At 41.3% G+C, this 17,482-nt stretch overlaps 1 protein-coding gene across 13 annotated transcripts in view; it reads left to right on the top strand.

The window, feature by feature from the left end:
• BPTF (bromodomain PHD finger transcription factor) overlaps window positions 1–17,482 on the top strand; it is a 52,066-nt gene that overhangs the window by 30,138 nt on the left and 4,446 nt on the right. For 5 of the 13 annotated variants that reach the window (XM_064676082.1, XM_064676078.1, XM_064676075.1 and 2 more), the window contains 17 exons: window positions 44–168; window positions 396–524; window positions 814–964; window positions 1,655–1,778; window positions 3,097–3,349; window positions 3,785–3,946; window positions 4,906–5,054; window positions 5,391–5,514; window positions 6,067–6,290; window positions 7,422–7,644; window positions 7,870–8,666; window positions 9,401–9,483; window positions 10,903–11,128; window positions 11,522–11,865; window positions 15,049–15,222; window positions 16,136–16,328; window positions 17,301–17,385. In XM_064676082.1, coding sequence (XP_064532152.1) covers window positions 44–168; window positions 396–524; window positions 814–964; window positions 1,655–1,778; window positions 3,097–3,349; window positions 3,785–3,946; window positions 4,906–5,054; window positions 5,391–5,514; window positions 6,067–6,290; window positions 7,422–7,644; window positions 7,870–8,666; window positions 9,401–9,483; window positions 10,903–11,128; window positions 11,522–11,865; window positions 15,049–15,222; window positions 16,136–16,328; window positions 17,301–17,385 — 3,566 coding nt within the window. The remainder of the gene's footprint in view (window positions 1–43; window positions 169–395; window positions 525–813; window positions 965–1,654; window positions 1,779–3,096; window positions 3,350–3,784; window positions 3,947–4,905; window positions 5,055–5,390; window positions 5,515–6,066; window positions 6,291–7,421; window positions 7,645–7,869; window positions 8,667–9,400; window positions 9,484–10,902; window positions 11,129–11,521; window positions 11,866–15,048; window positions 15,223–16,135; window positions 16,329–17,300; window positions 17,386–17,482) is intronic. The other 8 variants (XM_064676081.1, XM_064676083.1, XM_064676079.1 and 5 more) reach the window with 7 other exon arrangements.

The raw sequence follows: 17,482 nt of genomic DNA, 5'->3' as shown, positions 1-17,482 counted from the left end.
ATACATTCTGATTTTAAGATATAATTCATACTCTGTCTTTTAGGTACCGACTCCAAACAGTCAAATCCTTGGCTGGGGTGAGCCTGATGTTGAGATTGCTCTGGGCATGTCTCAAGTGGGATGATATGGCAGCAAAAGCTCCACCTGGAGGAGGAACCACAAGGACAGGTATTATTACTTTAAATTTCTGGGTTTCTTAATGCAGCTCATAATTTTGAGTATTTTTGTAAAGCTCTTGCTGTAAATTTTGAGTATTTCTGTAAGGGCTCAAAGTCAGCTGTGGCATTTGAATTTCTTTAGTCAACAGTTCTTACTAGTTTCTGTTTCTTTACCTTGAGTATATTGGGTTGATTGGAGATTTAGCTTTATTTGTTGCTGTTACTAATGTGTTGTAGAAACAACTGAAACTGAAATTACAACGACAGAAATAATCAAGAGGAGAGACGTTGGTCCCTATGGAATCCGGTCAGAGTACTGTATAAGAAAAATTATTTGTCCCATTGGTGTCCCAGAGGCTCCAAAAGGTATGTTTGTTTAGACATTTTCCCTTTCCCTGTAATCTCCTACAGAAATTAAGGTAACTGGATCTTTATGTTAATTCAGACCATCAAGGGAGCAAACACAGCTTGACATGAGCTATTCATTCACCTGTGGGAAACAAATGATGCCTTTAACAAAGGGATGTGATTTATCAGAAGCTGAAAGGCCTCCCTGTTCATAAAATGGGACTGAAAAAGACACTAAATCTTGGTTTACACTTTTGTTTGGTTTTACCATTGAGCTTAATGTGTGTGTTTTGACTGTTCTCTAAAGAAACTCCAACACCCCAGAGGAAGGGACTTCGATCAAGTGCCCTCAGGCCAAAAAGGCCAGAAACACCCAAGCAAACAGGCCCTGTAATAATGGAAACTTGGGTAGCAGAGGAGGAGTTGGAGCTGTGGGAGATCAGGGCATTTGCTGAAAGGTAAATGAACTCAAGTGAGCTTTTAGAGAAAGCAGTTTTAATTTGTGTGATTGTTAAATCAAAGTTCCCACTAGAGAACACGAACTTGGTCACTGTGATCAGTAAAAGCACATCTCTGTTGTATTTTTACTGTGCCTTTTGATAGTCAGGCTTTAAGTTGTAAAGCTGAACTATTTGCTGGTACTAAAACTAATTTATGCAGATATTACAGATTTGTTAGAAGTAATATTACATTAATTTTCCCATGCTTATGAACTCATCACTGTTTATGCTAAAAGGTTTTTACTGTAATGCCTGGAAAGGCATTAGGCTGCTTTTGGCATAACTTTTTACATACATGTTAGTTACTTCCATAATCCAAAGAAAATGAATATGTACAAGTAAAGTGAAGGTAAATTCAGCCTGAGAATATACAAGTTATAAGATATTTTAAGTATTTTGTGCTAAGAGTTGGAACAACCTCTTTGAGTCTCTCAGAAAGAGTAATTTTAAGTTAATGGTATTACATAGATTGTGTGCAGTCTCAGATGCAATTATAAAAGCCAGTTTTGAAGCCATGACTAGTTTGTCAGTACTCTTCAGTCTTGACAGTTGTACTTTTAAGAGAATTAAGCTGGATGAAACAAAATCCAGTTTGATGGTGGGATTTTCTGTGGTGGTATAACTTACTTTTGGTTGTGTCTTTGGCAGGGTGGAGAAGGAAAAGGCACAGGCAGTTGAACAACAGGCTAAGGTTAGTGAACAGAAGAAGGCAGAGGAATTCAAGGCCCAATTGGAGGCTCAGCTAAAACACCAACGTTTGGCTGCCCAGCAGGTGGGGAGCTGTTGGTGTTCCACCTGTCAGCAACTGGTCACCACATGTGTTACAAACGGGGAATTAACTTCACCCTTACCTTGCACCATTTTTCACATAGTGAAAACTGCAAACTAACATCAAACAATGCTGCTCCCGCTGTGCATTTGTTATTTTGAAACAGGTTTAAAGCAAAGATTTGTCTTGGATTGCCTTTTTTTTTTTTTTCCTGCCTAATTTATAACGCTTTAAAAAGGGTTAGTTTGTTTCCATTTTAAAGAAGGCTGAGAAGCACCAATCTCCAGGTAAGGTCATCAGTGTGCAATGGAAAGCTGCCTTGGAATACAGCTGGCTTGGGAATACAACTGCATTTCATGCTTCAGTCAAATTGAATCTTTTGATTTTATTCTGTCTTAAGTTGGCTGGATGAAGCCCCTTGATAATTTTATTTAAATATATGGAGATATGTATATGTATTTATATATAAATGTATGCAATTAAAATTAGAGAACCCAACCCCATGTTGGTATTTCACATACATTATTAAGAACTGTGCTTTTTTCCAACTCACTCCTTTTCATTTCATCTTCTTGAAGAAATTAATGGGCATTACTGCACTACTAACCAAACACTGGAATTTAAATTAATAAATACAGAGATAATTCCAGTAACAAAGGGAAAAATGTGAGATTAGTTGAAATTTTAGAAGAGTTTACTGATACAATCCCTTCACAAAGGGACTCTCTGAATTAAATGTAACTTCTCAACAGTTACAGCACACAAGGTGTCTGGGTAAGGTAAGGGATTTTGAACCTGATTTTTTTGAGCAGCCTGCAAAGTGGAGTTACATTTAAAAGAATATTTTTTAAAATTGCATTCTTAATGGTGAGGTAGAATGATACAATCTGTGTTTTCCTGTAAAGTGCAGGAAGCTCTAAATTCAGGAATGTAAATGGTAAACTCTGTGTTGATGATGAGGTACCACTTACTGACATAGATGTACACAGACAGTCAAAGCCAAATATAAATGGATATTTTTTCAAAGTTTTGACCTTTCTGATTAATTTGAGACTAATATTTTGGGTTTTCTTAAAGTAGAATGTCCAGTGGAATTAGCATAAGGCAAGGATTTTAAAGGTGCTGTAAGGAAAGTTTCTGGCTGTGTATTCTGAGCAGAGCTGGAGTTCTGCAGGGAGCCTGTTCTTCAATCCTCTACAGTTTGAACTAAAATCCTACCAGAGTCCTTTGTTTTTCAATACTGGGTAGAGACAGCGTTTATGTTGCAAAATCCAAAGATGCTAATTATGCCTTTATTCAATTTTCTTTCTAAATCCCACAGAAACGGCTGGAGCAGCAGAAGCAGATCCCTGCAGGAGGGGTGGTGGCTGCAGCCACCACGTCCAGCAGCACTGCCACCACTGTGTCCACTCCTCAGAAAGTCGTGGTGGGCCCCTTGGCAGGCCCAGTCCCCACGGGAACCAAAGTAGTGCTGACTACTAAAGTGGGTTCTCCAGCTACAGTAACATTCCAACAGAACAAGAACTTCCATCAGACTTTTGCTACTTGGGTTAAACAAGGCCAATCTTCAACAGGTAAGTGGCCATTTAGCATGGGAAGAACATGTACTGGAGTTCATCCTATAACATCACATCCTATAAACTCCACATCTCCTCCAGAATACACAGCATTATTACATTTCTGGTTATCTTTGCTCTTAACTCTTGCTATGCCACAAGAACATTTCTGAGATTATACCTGTCTCATTTTTCTTTGCTAGGTAGTCTTATTTCTGACCTGTCTCATTAACTCCTGACAGTTGTCCTAGTAACCATTAATGCAATCATTCTGTGGTGTACCATACTGCTTCCTAAACAGAATCTTTACCAAAGAAAGCATGACACATTCAAAAAAAAAAAAATACAGTAACAACCATCCTGTAGTTTGCTGTTTCATACTTGAAAAAAAACCAGTCATTTCACTGACTAATTGTTCTGCTCTAAACCTGCCTGTTCTGTGTGCCTCACTAGCCACTAGCACAGCTGCCACCTCAGCCACAACCATTGCCAGCACAGGGCAGACCTTCCAGCTCTCAGGCAGCCCAGTAACGATGGCAGGGAAAGTGATAACTAAGCTGCCACTCCCTGCAAACAGCAAGATTGTTGCCGTCAATGTGCCATCAACTCAAGGAGGTAGGGAAAGGGAACTGAATTCAAATGTATTCCAGCTTGCTGATTAATTCTCCATTGACACTATTTTCCCAACTGTGACTTGAAGGGGGAAAAATTATATAGATAATTACAAGTTTCTAGAGCTTGTTCCCACCCCCCCCCGCCATGTTGCATATTTGTGTCTGTAAGGGGAAAAATGCAAGTTTTTTTGCCTGTAAATTATTCTGCATTTCTTAGTGCAAAATTAAGAGCTTTATTTTGAAATGTGGAATGAAGCATGCTTTTTTTTTTTTTGTTATCTAAATCAATGAAACAACTTTCTTCATAAGAAAACCCTGCTGTTTTTAGTTATTAATGCTTACAGCTGCTCTTCACTGATGAGCAGGAGTTTGGATCCAGACTAAGATTAGCATTTTTTCATCTTAGCTCAAGAAGAGGACTTAATATTTTGATATTTGTGTATGTGTATTGGACAGAAAAGCTGAATTCTCTGTCTCCATTATACTTTATATCCGAGCAAATCATGAAGGCTGCTGGTTTTGTATTGAAATTTCTTAGGTGACAGGAGAAAAACTGCCCATTTTCTTCAACACCACAAGCTTGTAGATGGAAGGTGTTTAAATTGGTCTCCTGCATTTGAAATTAATCAGATTATAGCTTTTAATGGTTGTATAACACTAATTTGTGGCACCCTGTCAATGCAAGGGCTTCTTTGCAGTTACCATCAAACTGATCTTTTTGAAGATTCACACTTTCCTTAATCTTATCTAAAATATCTGTTTCTTAACTTAAAATGTAGTTGGACTATTGACAAAGTATCATGCTGCTTCTTTTTACAATATGACAAAGTCTCTCCCAGGAAATGCTCAAAGGTGTTCTAGAAACCTGCAGACTGAGTTCTAAATGCCACCCTGGAGTTGCATTGACTTCCTTTGCTGGCCATTCTGTCATTAATGACTTCTCAATTTTTCTTTAATTAGGTGTGGTTCAAGTTCAGCAAAAGGTATTGGGTATCATTCCATCAACTACAGGTGCAAGTCAAACCTTTACTTCATTCCAGCCAAGGACAGCAACTGTAACCATTAGGCCAAACACCACAGGGACATTAGGAACAACAAGCACTTCACAAGTAAGATGTCCTTCTGATTATTTGACTCCAGAAAAATGTGGGTGCCGAGATTTTTTAAGTTATTGGCAGATATCAAAAGTTCTGTCTAATCCCTTTTCAGTGTTTTTTCCAAGGAGGTACAACAATTCTCTCCAGTTGGAAAAACTAATTGAGCTTGGTAAACCAGTGTGGGCATAGGTGACAAAATATTGGATCTGCTTCTATCTTATTATTTCTTACTATATTTTAAAAAAAGAAAACAAAACAAAAACAAACCACACACAAAAAAAGATGCAGGGCACATCCCAGGGTTTTTTTTCCCAAGTTTACACGTGGTCTCCACTCTGGTGTCCGTAGGTAGTGCCAGGGACACCGCTCCGCCCTGGAATGACAGTGATCCGGACACCACTCCAGCAGTCAACCCTTGGGAAGACCATCATCAGAACACCTGTAGTGGTGCAACAAGGTATTCTTCCAGCCAGTAGGTTCACTTTAATATTTAAATTTCCAGTGTCAAATCCATGGTTTGTTTCTTCATAAACTCCTTCTGTATCATTATGTCCCTCATTTTGATCCTTGACTATTAACTCATGCCTTTTCTTTTTGGCTTTTCAATGTGTTGGTTGCAGGCTTTGTCACTGTGTTTCATCACTGACACTGGGAAATCTAGTACTTATAAGTCCATTCATTTGGGGGAAAAAAAAAAACAACTGAAAAAACCTAAAAACAATTAGGGTAATTCTGCATTGAGAAAGCTTGCCTTTAAGGAAAAAAAAAAACCAAAAAAAGAAGCTAACTGTCTGAAGTGCTCCCTATGTATGCAAATTTGAATAAAATAGAAAACATTTTGCAGACTTTATTTGTCTGGGTGACTGACTGAAGTTTGTGAAGAAAATTTATGTGCAAACTGCAATGTCTGCTTCACCTGTCTGTTCACCATCACACCCCATTGCAGGTTGGGCCTGGGAGGTTTGCTGTGCTTATGGTCAAAATGCTGGAAACATGTTTCTTATCTCAAATTATTCTCTTACAGGTCAGACACAGCAAGTGGTGACTCAGATAATCAGGGGGCAGCCTGTCTCAACAGCAGTTTCCAGTACCAGCACAGCTTCTTCCAGTGCTGGGCAGAAAACGGTCACAAGTTCTGGAACTCCCCCTCAGGCAGTGCAGCCACAGACCCCCTCGCAGCCCCCTCGCCCTCAGCAGGGGCAGGTGAAGCTCACCATGGCCCAGCTCACCCAGCTCACACAAGGACAGGTAAAACATTGTCCAGCCCTGGCTGTGCAACTGTGCCAACACCTCCCAAACCTTTGGATTCCAGCAGTGCAGTGCATCTGCTCTTAAATCTGCAGTCACCTTCATTTGGGGTGACCATTGGCATAATTACAGACTGAAAGAAGCTTGAATTGTGTCTGGAAAGTTTTAACTATTGCTTCCTGTTGGATTCCCCAGTAAGGTGACTGGCATCAGGATTGTTTAGCAGTGTGGAAAAAAGTGTTTAATAGCAGTAAGGGACATAATTATTCCAGATGACCTGTTTCCTAGACCTTCAGATCAGAATGTTCGTTCCTTGTCTTCTGATTTTGTGTGAAAATTTGGTTTCCATTCGTGTTATTCAGAGTCTCAGAGGAAAATTACAGTAGCTGGAAGTGAAGGAGGAAAAGGTTCTTTAAGCTTCTGCTGAGATCATGAGGATCTGTCAGCAAAAAATAAGTTGAGAATTGAGCATAGGCTAAAAATAGACTTCATTGAGTTATCACAATACCTGTTCCACAAATTATAAATAATGTGTATGGATGATTGTAATGTACAGGCTGCTGGTTGCTAGGTAACATTTTTTTTTATGTGGAGCAAGACTCTGAGCTGAAGGAAGGCAGGTTTAGATTAGATATTAGGAAGAAATCCTTCCCTGGGAGGGTGGGGAGGCCCTGGCACAGGTTGCCCAGAGAAGCTGTGGCTGCCCCATCCCTGGAAGTGTCCAAGGCCAGGCTGGACAGGGCTTGGAGCAACCTGGGCTAGTGGAAGGTGTCCCTGCCCATGGCAGGGGGTGGAAGGAGATGATCTTTAAGGTCCCTTCCAACCCAAACCATTCTGGGATTCTGTGAGTTTCTACACTAAAGACACAGAAGAATTTTTGTAGGGACCTTACTCTCTACTATAGGTTCACAAAATGTGTAACTAACTCCAACCCAGTCATCTGTTGATGATAGAATTGTTGAAAGTGTATTTTAGTATTTCATGATCTCAAATGCTAGTTTTGGGTTTTAGGAATATGCTATGTGGTAAAAGTATTGAATTCTGAAATCCAAAGGCCTAATTGTTCTGATTTCCAGCAAAGTCTGTTTTAGAATTCTGTCACTAATACATCAATATTAACTTTTTTTTCAGGGTGGCAGTCAAGGCTTAACTGTGGTAATTCAGGGACAAGGTCAAACTACTGGTCAGCTACAATTAATCCCTCAGGGTGTGACTGTAATACCTGGCCCAGGACAGCAGCTAATGCAAGCAGCTATGCCAAATGGTACAATTCAGAGGTTCCTTTTCACCCCACTCCCAGCAGCTGCTACTACAGCCAGCACAACTACAACCACGGTTTCTACTTCGACCTCGGGTAAGCATCGCTCTGCTCAGCAGAAAAAAGCTTCAGTTACAGTTGTATGGGAGTTTTCATGCAGTTGGAGAGGGTCTGTTATTACAGTAAATTCGTTGGAAGTGTATTGCAAAGTCTGTTGGATTTCTGCATGGAGCTTTACAGTAGTTGTGAGAGGTTTGAATGTGTCAGGCTCATAGATGTGCCATTTGAAGGTAATGGAATGCTTGTTTTCCTCGTTGCCAGGTACAGGGGAGCAGAAGCAGGCTCTGCAGGCCCAGCCAGCATCAGCACTGCCACCAGTTCAGGGACAGCCTCAGAGCCAGCAGCAGTCCCAGGCTCCGGCGCAGATCCCGCCTTTGCCCCAGCCCGAGGCTCAGGGCCAGCCCGAGGCTCAGGCTCCAGCTCCTGGTGACTCTCCAGTCCCTCCTGAAGCACAACCATCCAAATCTCCGGCTCAGTCTCCAGCCCAGGCTCCAGGGCTCTCTCCGGCGCCAGTCCCGATCCAGCCACAGCCCGCGGTCCTGCCCCAAGGCCAGTCCCAAGCCCAGGCTCAGCAACCAGCTCAGGTGCAGACTCCAACCCACCAACCGAGCCCGATGCAGCCCCCTGCTCCCATCCAAATTCCAGCTCAGCTGCAGCAGGTCTCAACCCTTCCGAGTTTAAATCAGGTTCCTGTGCAATCCCCAGCTCGTCCTCAGCTGCAACTTCAGCAGCCTCCAACAAAAGTTATTGCAGTGCCTCAGCTTCAGCAGCGAGTGCAAGTTCTCTCCCAGCTGCAGTCCCAGGTGGTGGCTCAGATACAAGGCAGTTTGCCCCAGCAGATCAAGCTGCAGTTACCCCTTCACATCCACCAAAGCAGCCCAGGGCAGGCTCACCAGATTCAGAATGTGGTGACAGTGCAAGCAGCTAGTGTTCAGGAGCAGCTGCACAGAGTTCAGCAGCTCAGGGAGCAGCAACAGAAGAAAAAGCAGCAACAGATAGAAATTAAACGTGAGCACACCCTTCAGGCTTCTAATCAAAGTGACATTATCCAGAAACAGGTAAAGTTAACAGAAGGAAATTGAACCTTAATGAATGAAACAAAGCTCATTTTAAATGCCTGTTCTTGTTAACAATGTTAATACATTTGATAGGCAGTTAATTTGATTCTTTCAAAGTTAGTGCAGGATTGCTTTTGGCCATTTAATTAAATATTCTGAGTTAATTCAGCGCATCAAGTCACTTGTACCATGTTTGCATTCCTCTGTCACCTGGATTCAACTTACCACTGGCTGCTGGGACAATCCATCTTTATTCTCAGTTCAGGGAAGACAGGTCATAGCCAGGAGAGCTGATGGTCAGAACACATGTGCAGTACTTTCATTACCTGAAAATTGAGGTTCCAAAGAGGTATCTGAGATGTAAAGCTGTTGGATGGCTGCAGGGCTTAAAACCAAAAAATAGAAATATCAGGCTCTTACCATTTTTAAAATGAAACAACCAGTCACTGAGGAAATACAGTCAATTTACATTTAGACCCTGGGTTTAAAGTTGACATAAGCAAAATATCCTACTCTGGGGGTGGGATGTTAATTTTCAATTTCTTTTTCAAGTTTCAAATAACTGTCTTAAACTAGCACTGCTCCCCTGATAAAATCAGCTTTATTTTGTCACTGAGTGAAATAAATAACACTCCTTTTCTTTAACTTAGGAAGTGTCCTGGTTCTCCCAGTAATACTGTGAAATACTGGCTAAAGTGTTCATCTTTTATTTTGGATTCTGTATCATCCTGCAGGTGGTTATGAAGCAGAATGCTGTCATAGAACACCTGAAACAGAAGAAGATGCTGACACCAGCTGAGAGGGAAGAAAATCAGAGGTGAATGTAGAACACAGTGAATCTCTAGATGTGAAAGCTTTACATTTATAACATCTTTTAATGGTGGCATAACAAAACACTGGTTTGTAAAAACCTGCTTAAAGAAATGTTGCTGGTTCAAAATTGCTTCAAGTAACACTTATAATGATCTTAACTTTGGTTGGATCCTGTGTAATCTCAATTTTATTTTGATTATATGTTATTTAAGTGATGTTATGTATCATGTGTTTGGAGCTGGCCACAGTTTTTAAACTCAAGGTAAAACCCATCCTTGAAGGAGCACAGAATGGAGAGTTAATGGTTCTGCTGCAAAAAAAAAAGCCTGGTTTTTGTTTGTCCTTTATCGTGGCCATTTGTTTCCATTCTTGTCCTCTGCACATCCCACTCTACAGAAGGAGCTGAAGAGTTGGGAGACAGTTTGACAAACTGTGAGATTTTATGCTGGGAGCTGCTAAACAGAAATTTGAAGTGTGTGTCATTTGTCTTGGGACTCCTTTTCACTCCTGCAGTTGCTTCAATTAGATAATCACAAGTGCGTGTGTCAGATACTAAGAAAAAGAGTAGTGTGTTTTATAAGATTTTAATCATCAAATCACAAGCTCAGGTGATTACAACACTATCTCTGGCTGCTACTTATTTAGTGTGGACAATTGCATAAGGAATGAGGTGTGTTGGATACTCTCCTCATTTAATGGTGTCAGACAGCCACAGTGGTATTTCGACTGACAGAAGTCCAATTTAAAACAAGGGGGGAGAAAAGGGTTCTAACTGGCCTGGTTCATGGTGCAGCTGTCTTTCCATCTCACTGATTTATTCTTCTCCAAAAATAAATAAAAACTGCAGAACAAGTGAGCAGGAAAATAGATTTATAGTTGAGTGTACAGCAAGCAGATGAAAAATTAATCCTGAGCTGTCATTAGTGAAGAAATTGGAACTGTTTTATTGTGAATTTTATACAGTGAAAACTATTTGTCAGTCCTTGTGCCAAAACACAAAATCCTGGTAGGATTTGGTGGTCACTGGAGTGAGGAAATGTCTGCTTTAGGAGTTACAGGCTTCCAACTCACTTTCATCCTGAATCAGAATAAACATCCAGCTCTTTCAAAGAAGGTTGTGGAAACTGGATTGAGTGAAAATGTCTTTAATCATATTAAAGCCAAAGCTTTGCAGGGAGTTGTGGAGCAATTAGTACTCAGATCAGTTAAGGCCCTCTTGAGCCTAACAAGGGTCTGGATCTCTCCCAGCAGTGTTGTAGTAAATAAGCAGGAGTGGGAGCTCTGTGTGTTACTAAATTTACCTTGTGCATCTTAAGAAATACAATAATTTAGCTTGCAGTGACTGGAGACCTGATCCTGCTTTCTCAACTGGGAGTTAACAGGCAGCTCAGCACAATGTTCCTTTTCTTTACTCCTTCCCCAGGATGATTGTGTGCAACCAAGTGATGAAATATATTCTGGATAAGATAGACAAGGAAGAAAAACAGGCAGCTAAGAAGCGGAAGCGAGAGGAGAGCGTGGAGCAGAAGCGCAGCAAACAGAACGCCACCAAGCTCTCAGCTCTGCTCTTCAAGCACAAAGAACAGCTGAAAGCTGAAATACTGAAAAAAAGAGCACTTCTGGACAAAGATCTACAGATTGAAGTGCAGGTAAGGGCAGAGTCTCAATGACTGATTTGATTTTAAGCTGGGGAGAACATTTGTGTGTTAACCTTTGTTTGCTCAGTGAGATTTTAAGGATACTTGCAGGAAGAAGCTCTGGTTATGGATCCTCTGCCGACCTACTTTATGTCCTTTGGATGCTTCTTGGTTTTCTTGTGGACTGAAGTCACCTTGTTTTTACAGCCAGTGGGCCAGAGTAGCCCAAGAGTATCATCCCTTAATGTTGTGTGAATTATAGTTTAAGAACATGAAAAAAATGCATATTTAAATGGATTTAATTGTTTTCTTTAAGTGTGGGGGTTTTTGCCTAGACTGTCATGCTGTCTTGAAATAATCATATGAAGTGCCTCCCTCTCTATTTATTCATTTAATACACTTCAGGAGGAGCTAAAGAGAGACTTGACTAAAATTAAGAAAGAAAAGGAAAAGGCCCAGGCAGCAGCTGCTGCAGCAGCAGCCGCAGCCGCCGCAGCCGCAGCCGCTGCCCCACCACCACCACCACCAGTGCCACCAGTGCCACCACCACAGCAGGCAGCCAGCGTCACCTCCTGCTCCTCCACCACTGTCCCAGTGCCAGTGTCCTCCCAGAAGAGGAAACGAGAGGAGGAGAAGGATTCCTCGGCTTCCAAGTCCAAGAAAAAGAAAATGATTTCTACTACCTCAAAGGAAACGAAGAAGGACACAAAGCTTTACTGCATCTGTAAAACGCCTTACGACGAGTCCAAGTGAGTAGAGGTGCCACAGCCCCCTCCTGCATGTTCTTAGTGTAGGCTTAGTGTCAGTGTTAGTGCCAGGCAGTGCTAGAGCTGCAGATAGTGGCAGGTCGTTGCAGTGATCACTGAAGCATAGAGAATAAAGTCTCTATTTTCCACTAGCAGTTACAAATATTAACATACCTGAGTTATGCTGTTACTGTTCGTGGTTTATATTTCCTCGTTTGCATGTCTCCATTGTGTGACCTTCCTGTCTCACATGCACATACTCTTTTCTTTTTTTCCCTCCGCTCTGTTACTCTTTCTTTTGCTGTTTTGCCTCTGCCTCAGAAGCAAGTGACAACTTGGTTTGGGCAATTTCTTGTGGATAAGTAGCTTTGGTACCGTCTTCCAGTATAAAAGACTTTTTTTTGTAAGTCAATAGCCAGTAAAGGGGGCTCTGAGCCACTGGACTGCAGTTCACTTTGGACAATGTTTCAGGTAGAAATGGTTCCCATGTATTAGAATTTGCATCCCAGGGTTGATAAAAATAAAATGAACATTTAAGCATTTGACAAAGTGAAAACTGCAGTTCTCTATAGTTTGATTCTGATTGTGAATGAGGACAAATATTTATGCTACGTACAGAGTTTGTGAAGAAATGTTGTAAGTGGTGGAGTGGGAGATCCAATGGATTCCAGGGAATAGTGTTACAGATTCATGCTTAACAGCAGCAGTTAGTAATGGTTGATTTCTGAGAGCTGTGTAGAGATGTGTGTAAAATAAATCTGACTTCAGACCAATTCCGAGTGAGTATTTATCTGCTCAACAAGTGAGCAGATTCACACCCAGTGGTATGAATTGGTGCCATTTGGTGGTGGATCAAATGCTGATAACAGAGAGAAACCATAGAGCTGGAGTGGTGCTTTCACTCCAGAAGTGGTTCTTCCTTCCAAGTTTAGGGCCAGGACTAGGGGATCTCTTGAGGTTCCCTCTAGCCTTTTGTGGATTTTAATTATTTTTTAAATGAAGTTGAAGTCTTAGGGATTATTTTCATCTTGGTTGTTGAGTGGCTCTGCCCATTCCACCAGTCCTTCAGCGTGGGGAATGGGGCTGCTCCCTGTGCTGCCAGTCCTGCAGGAAGGGCAGAGGGATGCCCTGGCTGTGAATTCACTGTGATTTCTAAGGAATATCACTTAAGGAATGTTGTCTGTGTCAGTCTTTGTCACCCAGTGCATTTAGGGGCCCCTGTTCTTTGGTGTGATCCTGAACAGAGATGTGTTACTGCCTCCAGTTAGTGAGGGGTACAACTGGCACAAAAATGAGAGGATCAAATTCTGTGAGCAAAGGGATTTGATTGTCAGACTAACTCTATGGTCATAGACTGAATTTTGATAGCCTGGATCATGTGCTTCAGTGCACTGAATAAAACTTGAAGAAAATGAAAGGTTAATAACTCAGTAGTATCCTCACCAATATGATTCAGCTCTGCTGCTCTGCTTTTTGTGAGTTTTAAATTTGATGTTCTTACAAATGATGGCTGTACCGTTGAACTCCTTAATCCTTTCCCTATTTGGAAAGGAATCAGTCAAGTTTTAAAACAATTTTGTGGGAAACATTTTTTTTGTTTTCATCTATACGCAGGCATCAGATCTTCCTCTTTGTGCTGGTGTCTCTTTTCTACTTCAGAAAAGATACATGTGCTACTTGAAGAGCAAATTTGTGGTATTTTATGAATACCCTGTGCATTTTTTTGGATGTGTAGTAAATTCTGCTGTGTATTTTACTGCACGTTTCTTATGTTTAGCTCTCATTTGTGATACTCCAGGGCTATAGGGATTTGCTGGTATTGTTTCTGAGGATGGTCAGTAAGGATATCTTTCTAAGATTCCTGTTTAGATTCCAAGTTATTTGTTAAAGCACAGTGTGACACCTGTTCCACAGTCCAGTGCAAGGTTTGGCATCCACACCTGGATGTAAATGTGCTCCCACATTACCAGGAGCAGCCACAGCCCCTCTTGGGAAGGGAACACAGGCTGAGTTGTTGAGAGTTGTCAGAACCTCTGTCTGTCCGTTCTTTATGGAAGTTGGGTTGTGTGATATTGCTTTTAGGATTTTCCTGACTGTAAAATATAAGAGAAAAGGCAGGATCTGGGTGTCCAGGGTGTGTGCAGAGGCCCAGGGAATTAGAGATTGTTTTGTGGAACATGGGGTAGGCACTGCCCTGGTGCTGGTGTGGTGTCCCAGGGGTGTTGCAGACTGACAGGATTGCAGGAATTCCTACAGCAGCATGTGGCAGGGGGTTGTGTTCTCCAAAATCCAGGAAGATGGAGGTTCCCAGTCCGCTTGCTTTTGCTTAGGCAGAGAGAATGGATGTGCACCGTCCCCATCTGGTTGTCACGAGTCACAGGTGTGTCCTGAGATGTCCATACACGAGTTACAAACATCCTTGCATAATATTTTACAGTTTTGTCACATCATTCTGTGCAAGGTCCCATCCCCATGGTTCTGTCCCTGGTTCCCTTCACTTTGTGTCATACCATACCTGGTTCTGTCACACAGCTGTGTCTGAGAGGAGACATTATTCACTCGAGAACGGTCCACATTCCACTTTGTCGCAATTTTAAGTACTTTATTATCAGTTTTTCAGTGCACATTCCTCCCAAAAAAATACCCCACCAAGATTTAAAATTGACAACCATGCCCTGACCCCATTTTCTTTCGTATCATGTTGTACCAGTAGTACCTACACATGGCTGGTTGCATGTTCTTGTAGTGTACTTGTAACTCCTAGTTGGTGTTTGCGCTTTGCTTTTGTTTTTTAAATTAACTGAGACCTACATTTTCAAACCTTAAGGAAACGTTTCAGTGGCTTTTCAGCTGCAATTTTGAAAATGTAAACCTTTTTCTTTGGCCTTGTCTTTTTGTGCCTTTGGTAGTTTTTCCACACGCACACTGAAGACAGGAGATTTTTAGCCCATTCTGGTTACATATTAATATGTACATATTAATACATGTGCATTTGAATTTAAAATTGACCCAAGTGACCTTACTGCCAGTCTAGCTGCAGCATGAGATATTTTGTAAGGACAGGGAGCAGGGAAACTGAGACAGAAAGCAGGCCAGCAGCAAGTACATCAGAGAGAAGTGCAGGGAAAAGTGCCATGCCATTTGAAATGACAATTACATTGTCATTTTCATTGTGAACACTTTTAGGTTCTATATTGGCTGTGATCTTTGTACTAACTGGTATCATGGAGAATGTGTTGGAATCACAGAAAAGGAGGCTAAGAAAATGGATGTGTACATCTGTAATGAGTGTAAACGGGCACAAGAGGGCAGCAGTGAGGAGTTGTACTGTATCTGCAGAACACCTTATGATGAGTCGCAGTGAGTTCGGATCAGAACCTCTTATTCCATGTTTAGGTAGCAAACTGCTCTGACTGTGCTTTCCTGTTCCTTGCCAAGCATAAAAAAAAAACCCAACCGGTTATTCTGCATATATTGTATTCATTCGTAATACAAAATTGCTCTCTGGTAATTGTCTCCCCCTCCCCTCCCCAGTCCCCCAAATGTTTCTGTTCGGTAAATGTTTAGGAAAAGTGGAGTTTTCAGGGTGGTCAAAATGTGTTGTAGTTTTTATGCCAAAACACCGTGAATTTAAATTGGGATTTATTTTACTTTTTTTTTTTTTTTAACAAGGGATGGTTAGATTAAATGACAAATGCTGTATTGAGTGGATTTTTTTGTGCTTTGATCTGGCTAGAAAACATAATTTTAGTATGGGGGTGTATGGTTGGTATATGATATATATATATATATGTATAAATATACATCTTTTACTGTAAGGCTTTGTGTCATAGAATACCCTTCCTGTATTCAATTACAAGACTGAAGCTCCCATATGAAAAATGCTTGTATGGAATGAACCAAGCCCTAGTTTTAGTCCAGTTTGTGCAAAATGCATCTTGAATTGGTTTGGATACTGGCTGGGTGAGACTTCTGGCTTTCCACTGTTCCTTTCATCTCTAAAGCAGAAGAATGATTTTTGCAATCTCAATTGCTTGAAAGTGCCTATTATAAAATTGAGGAGCTTGTTTTGCAATGGTCTGTAATTTAGCCTGTTTGTAAACACGAGAGCAGCCGGAATAGTGTCGTTAGAATTTGTCACTCTGAAATATCACATTGCACTGTTGTATTGAATCGTGCCAAGTTATCTGCTTGGGGATTGCAGGTTTATGTGTTAAATGCAGAGTTGATATTGAAGAGGTGAAGGCACTGACACTTGGTTTGGCTCTTGCAGATTCTACATTGGCTGTGACCGGTGTCAGAACTGGTATCACGGGCGCTGCGTTGGCATTTTGCAGAGCGAGGCCGATCTCATCGACGAGTACGTGTGTCCCCAGTGCCAGTCCACAGAGGATGCCATGACTGTGCTCAGCCCCCTCACTGACAAGGACTATGAAGGGTTAAGGAGAGTCCTGCGCTCCTTGCAGGTGAGGAGAAGGATGGCAGCACCTTGGAGTGCATGGCAGCACCTTGGAACGCTTCACTCCCTCGTGAGCCTTGGAGGAGGGTTTGATTTCTCTGTAGTAACTCTTCATGAAGAGGGAGTAGCAAAGCTTTGCTTTTTGGTGAGAAATGCCACTGTGTCAGCTGCAAACTTGCTTGACCTTACTGTGCTGAAGAATATTTACAAGAATTACTATATCAGTGCTTCTGAGTCGGTGAAACCAAGCAATGTCTTCATTGAAGGGCTTTTAGAGGAAGCAGGTTCAGAATCCCAAAGAGCAGAGTGGAAGCCCAACTGCACAGGGTGTAGAAGGTGCAGTGTTCTCTTCTGTACAAGGTGCATTGCTCTGTTCTCAGATCACTTTTCTGTGGTTTCTATTCTATATTTCTGTACTGTAATTCAGAGTTACCAGATTTCAGCAGTGTTCTACAGGGGGTCATTATCAGCATGTAAATGATGGCATCCTGATAATAAGAATAACATCACTGTCTGATACAGTATATTTCTGGTTTGTCTGTCACTCCCAAATAGGCTTTTTCTGCTACAGCTGTAAAGAATTTTTAAGAATTCTTAAAATTCTTAAAATTATGGTAACAGAAATCCTGTAAGTAATATTTTTGTTGTCCTATATTTTACATACATTTATGGAAACAAATTAATTTTTTGAGTACTTGAAAGCACTCTCAGTAAATTCATTCCATACTTTTCCATGCAGCCTGTTCAGCACAATATCCTGTTATGTCTGAATTTCACATTGTTTCCTGTTTTGAAGCCCAACTACTCGGTCATTGACATTTAAAACATCAGATGAGAACTAGTCACTTTTTCATATAATGCTGCACTTCTTCCTTAAATTCAACTCTAGACCCCAACAGATAAAAGGATGATGAAAATATTTAGCTATTAATAGTGCTAATTTAATTTTGTTTTTAATTCTCTCCTGTTTCCCTGCCAGGCTCACAAGATGGCATGGCCCTTCCTAGAACCAGTAGATCCCAACGATGCACCAGATTATTATGGTGTCATTAAAGAACCAATGGGTAAGTGTTGGTGAGAAGAGCCTGAGTGAGGGGATTTGGGCTTTTGAATATCAAATTAATTCCCTGCTGACCAGTTCTGGCCATGTGTTGTAAAATA

The sequence above is a fragment of the Pseudopipra pipra genome, chromosome 19, assembly GCF_036250125.1.
Source record: "Pseudopipra pipra isolate bDixPip1 chromosome 19, bDixPip1.hap1, whole genome shotgun sequence".
NCBI classification, from domain to species: Eukaryota; Metazoa; Chordata; class Aves; order Passeriformes; family Pipridae; genus Pseudopipra; species Pseudopipra pipra.
Note: the sequence above shows the minus strand (reverse complement) of the source record. Positions and strands in the feature narration are given on the sequence as shown.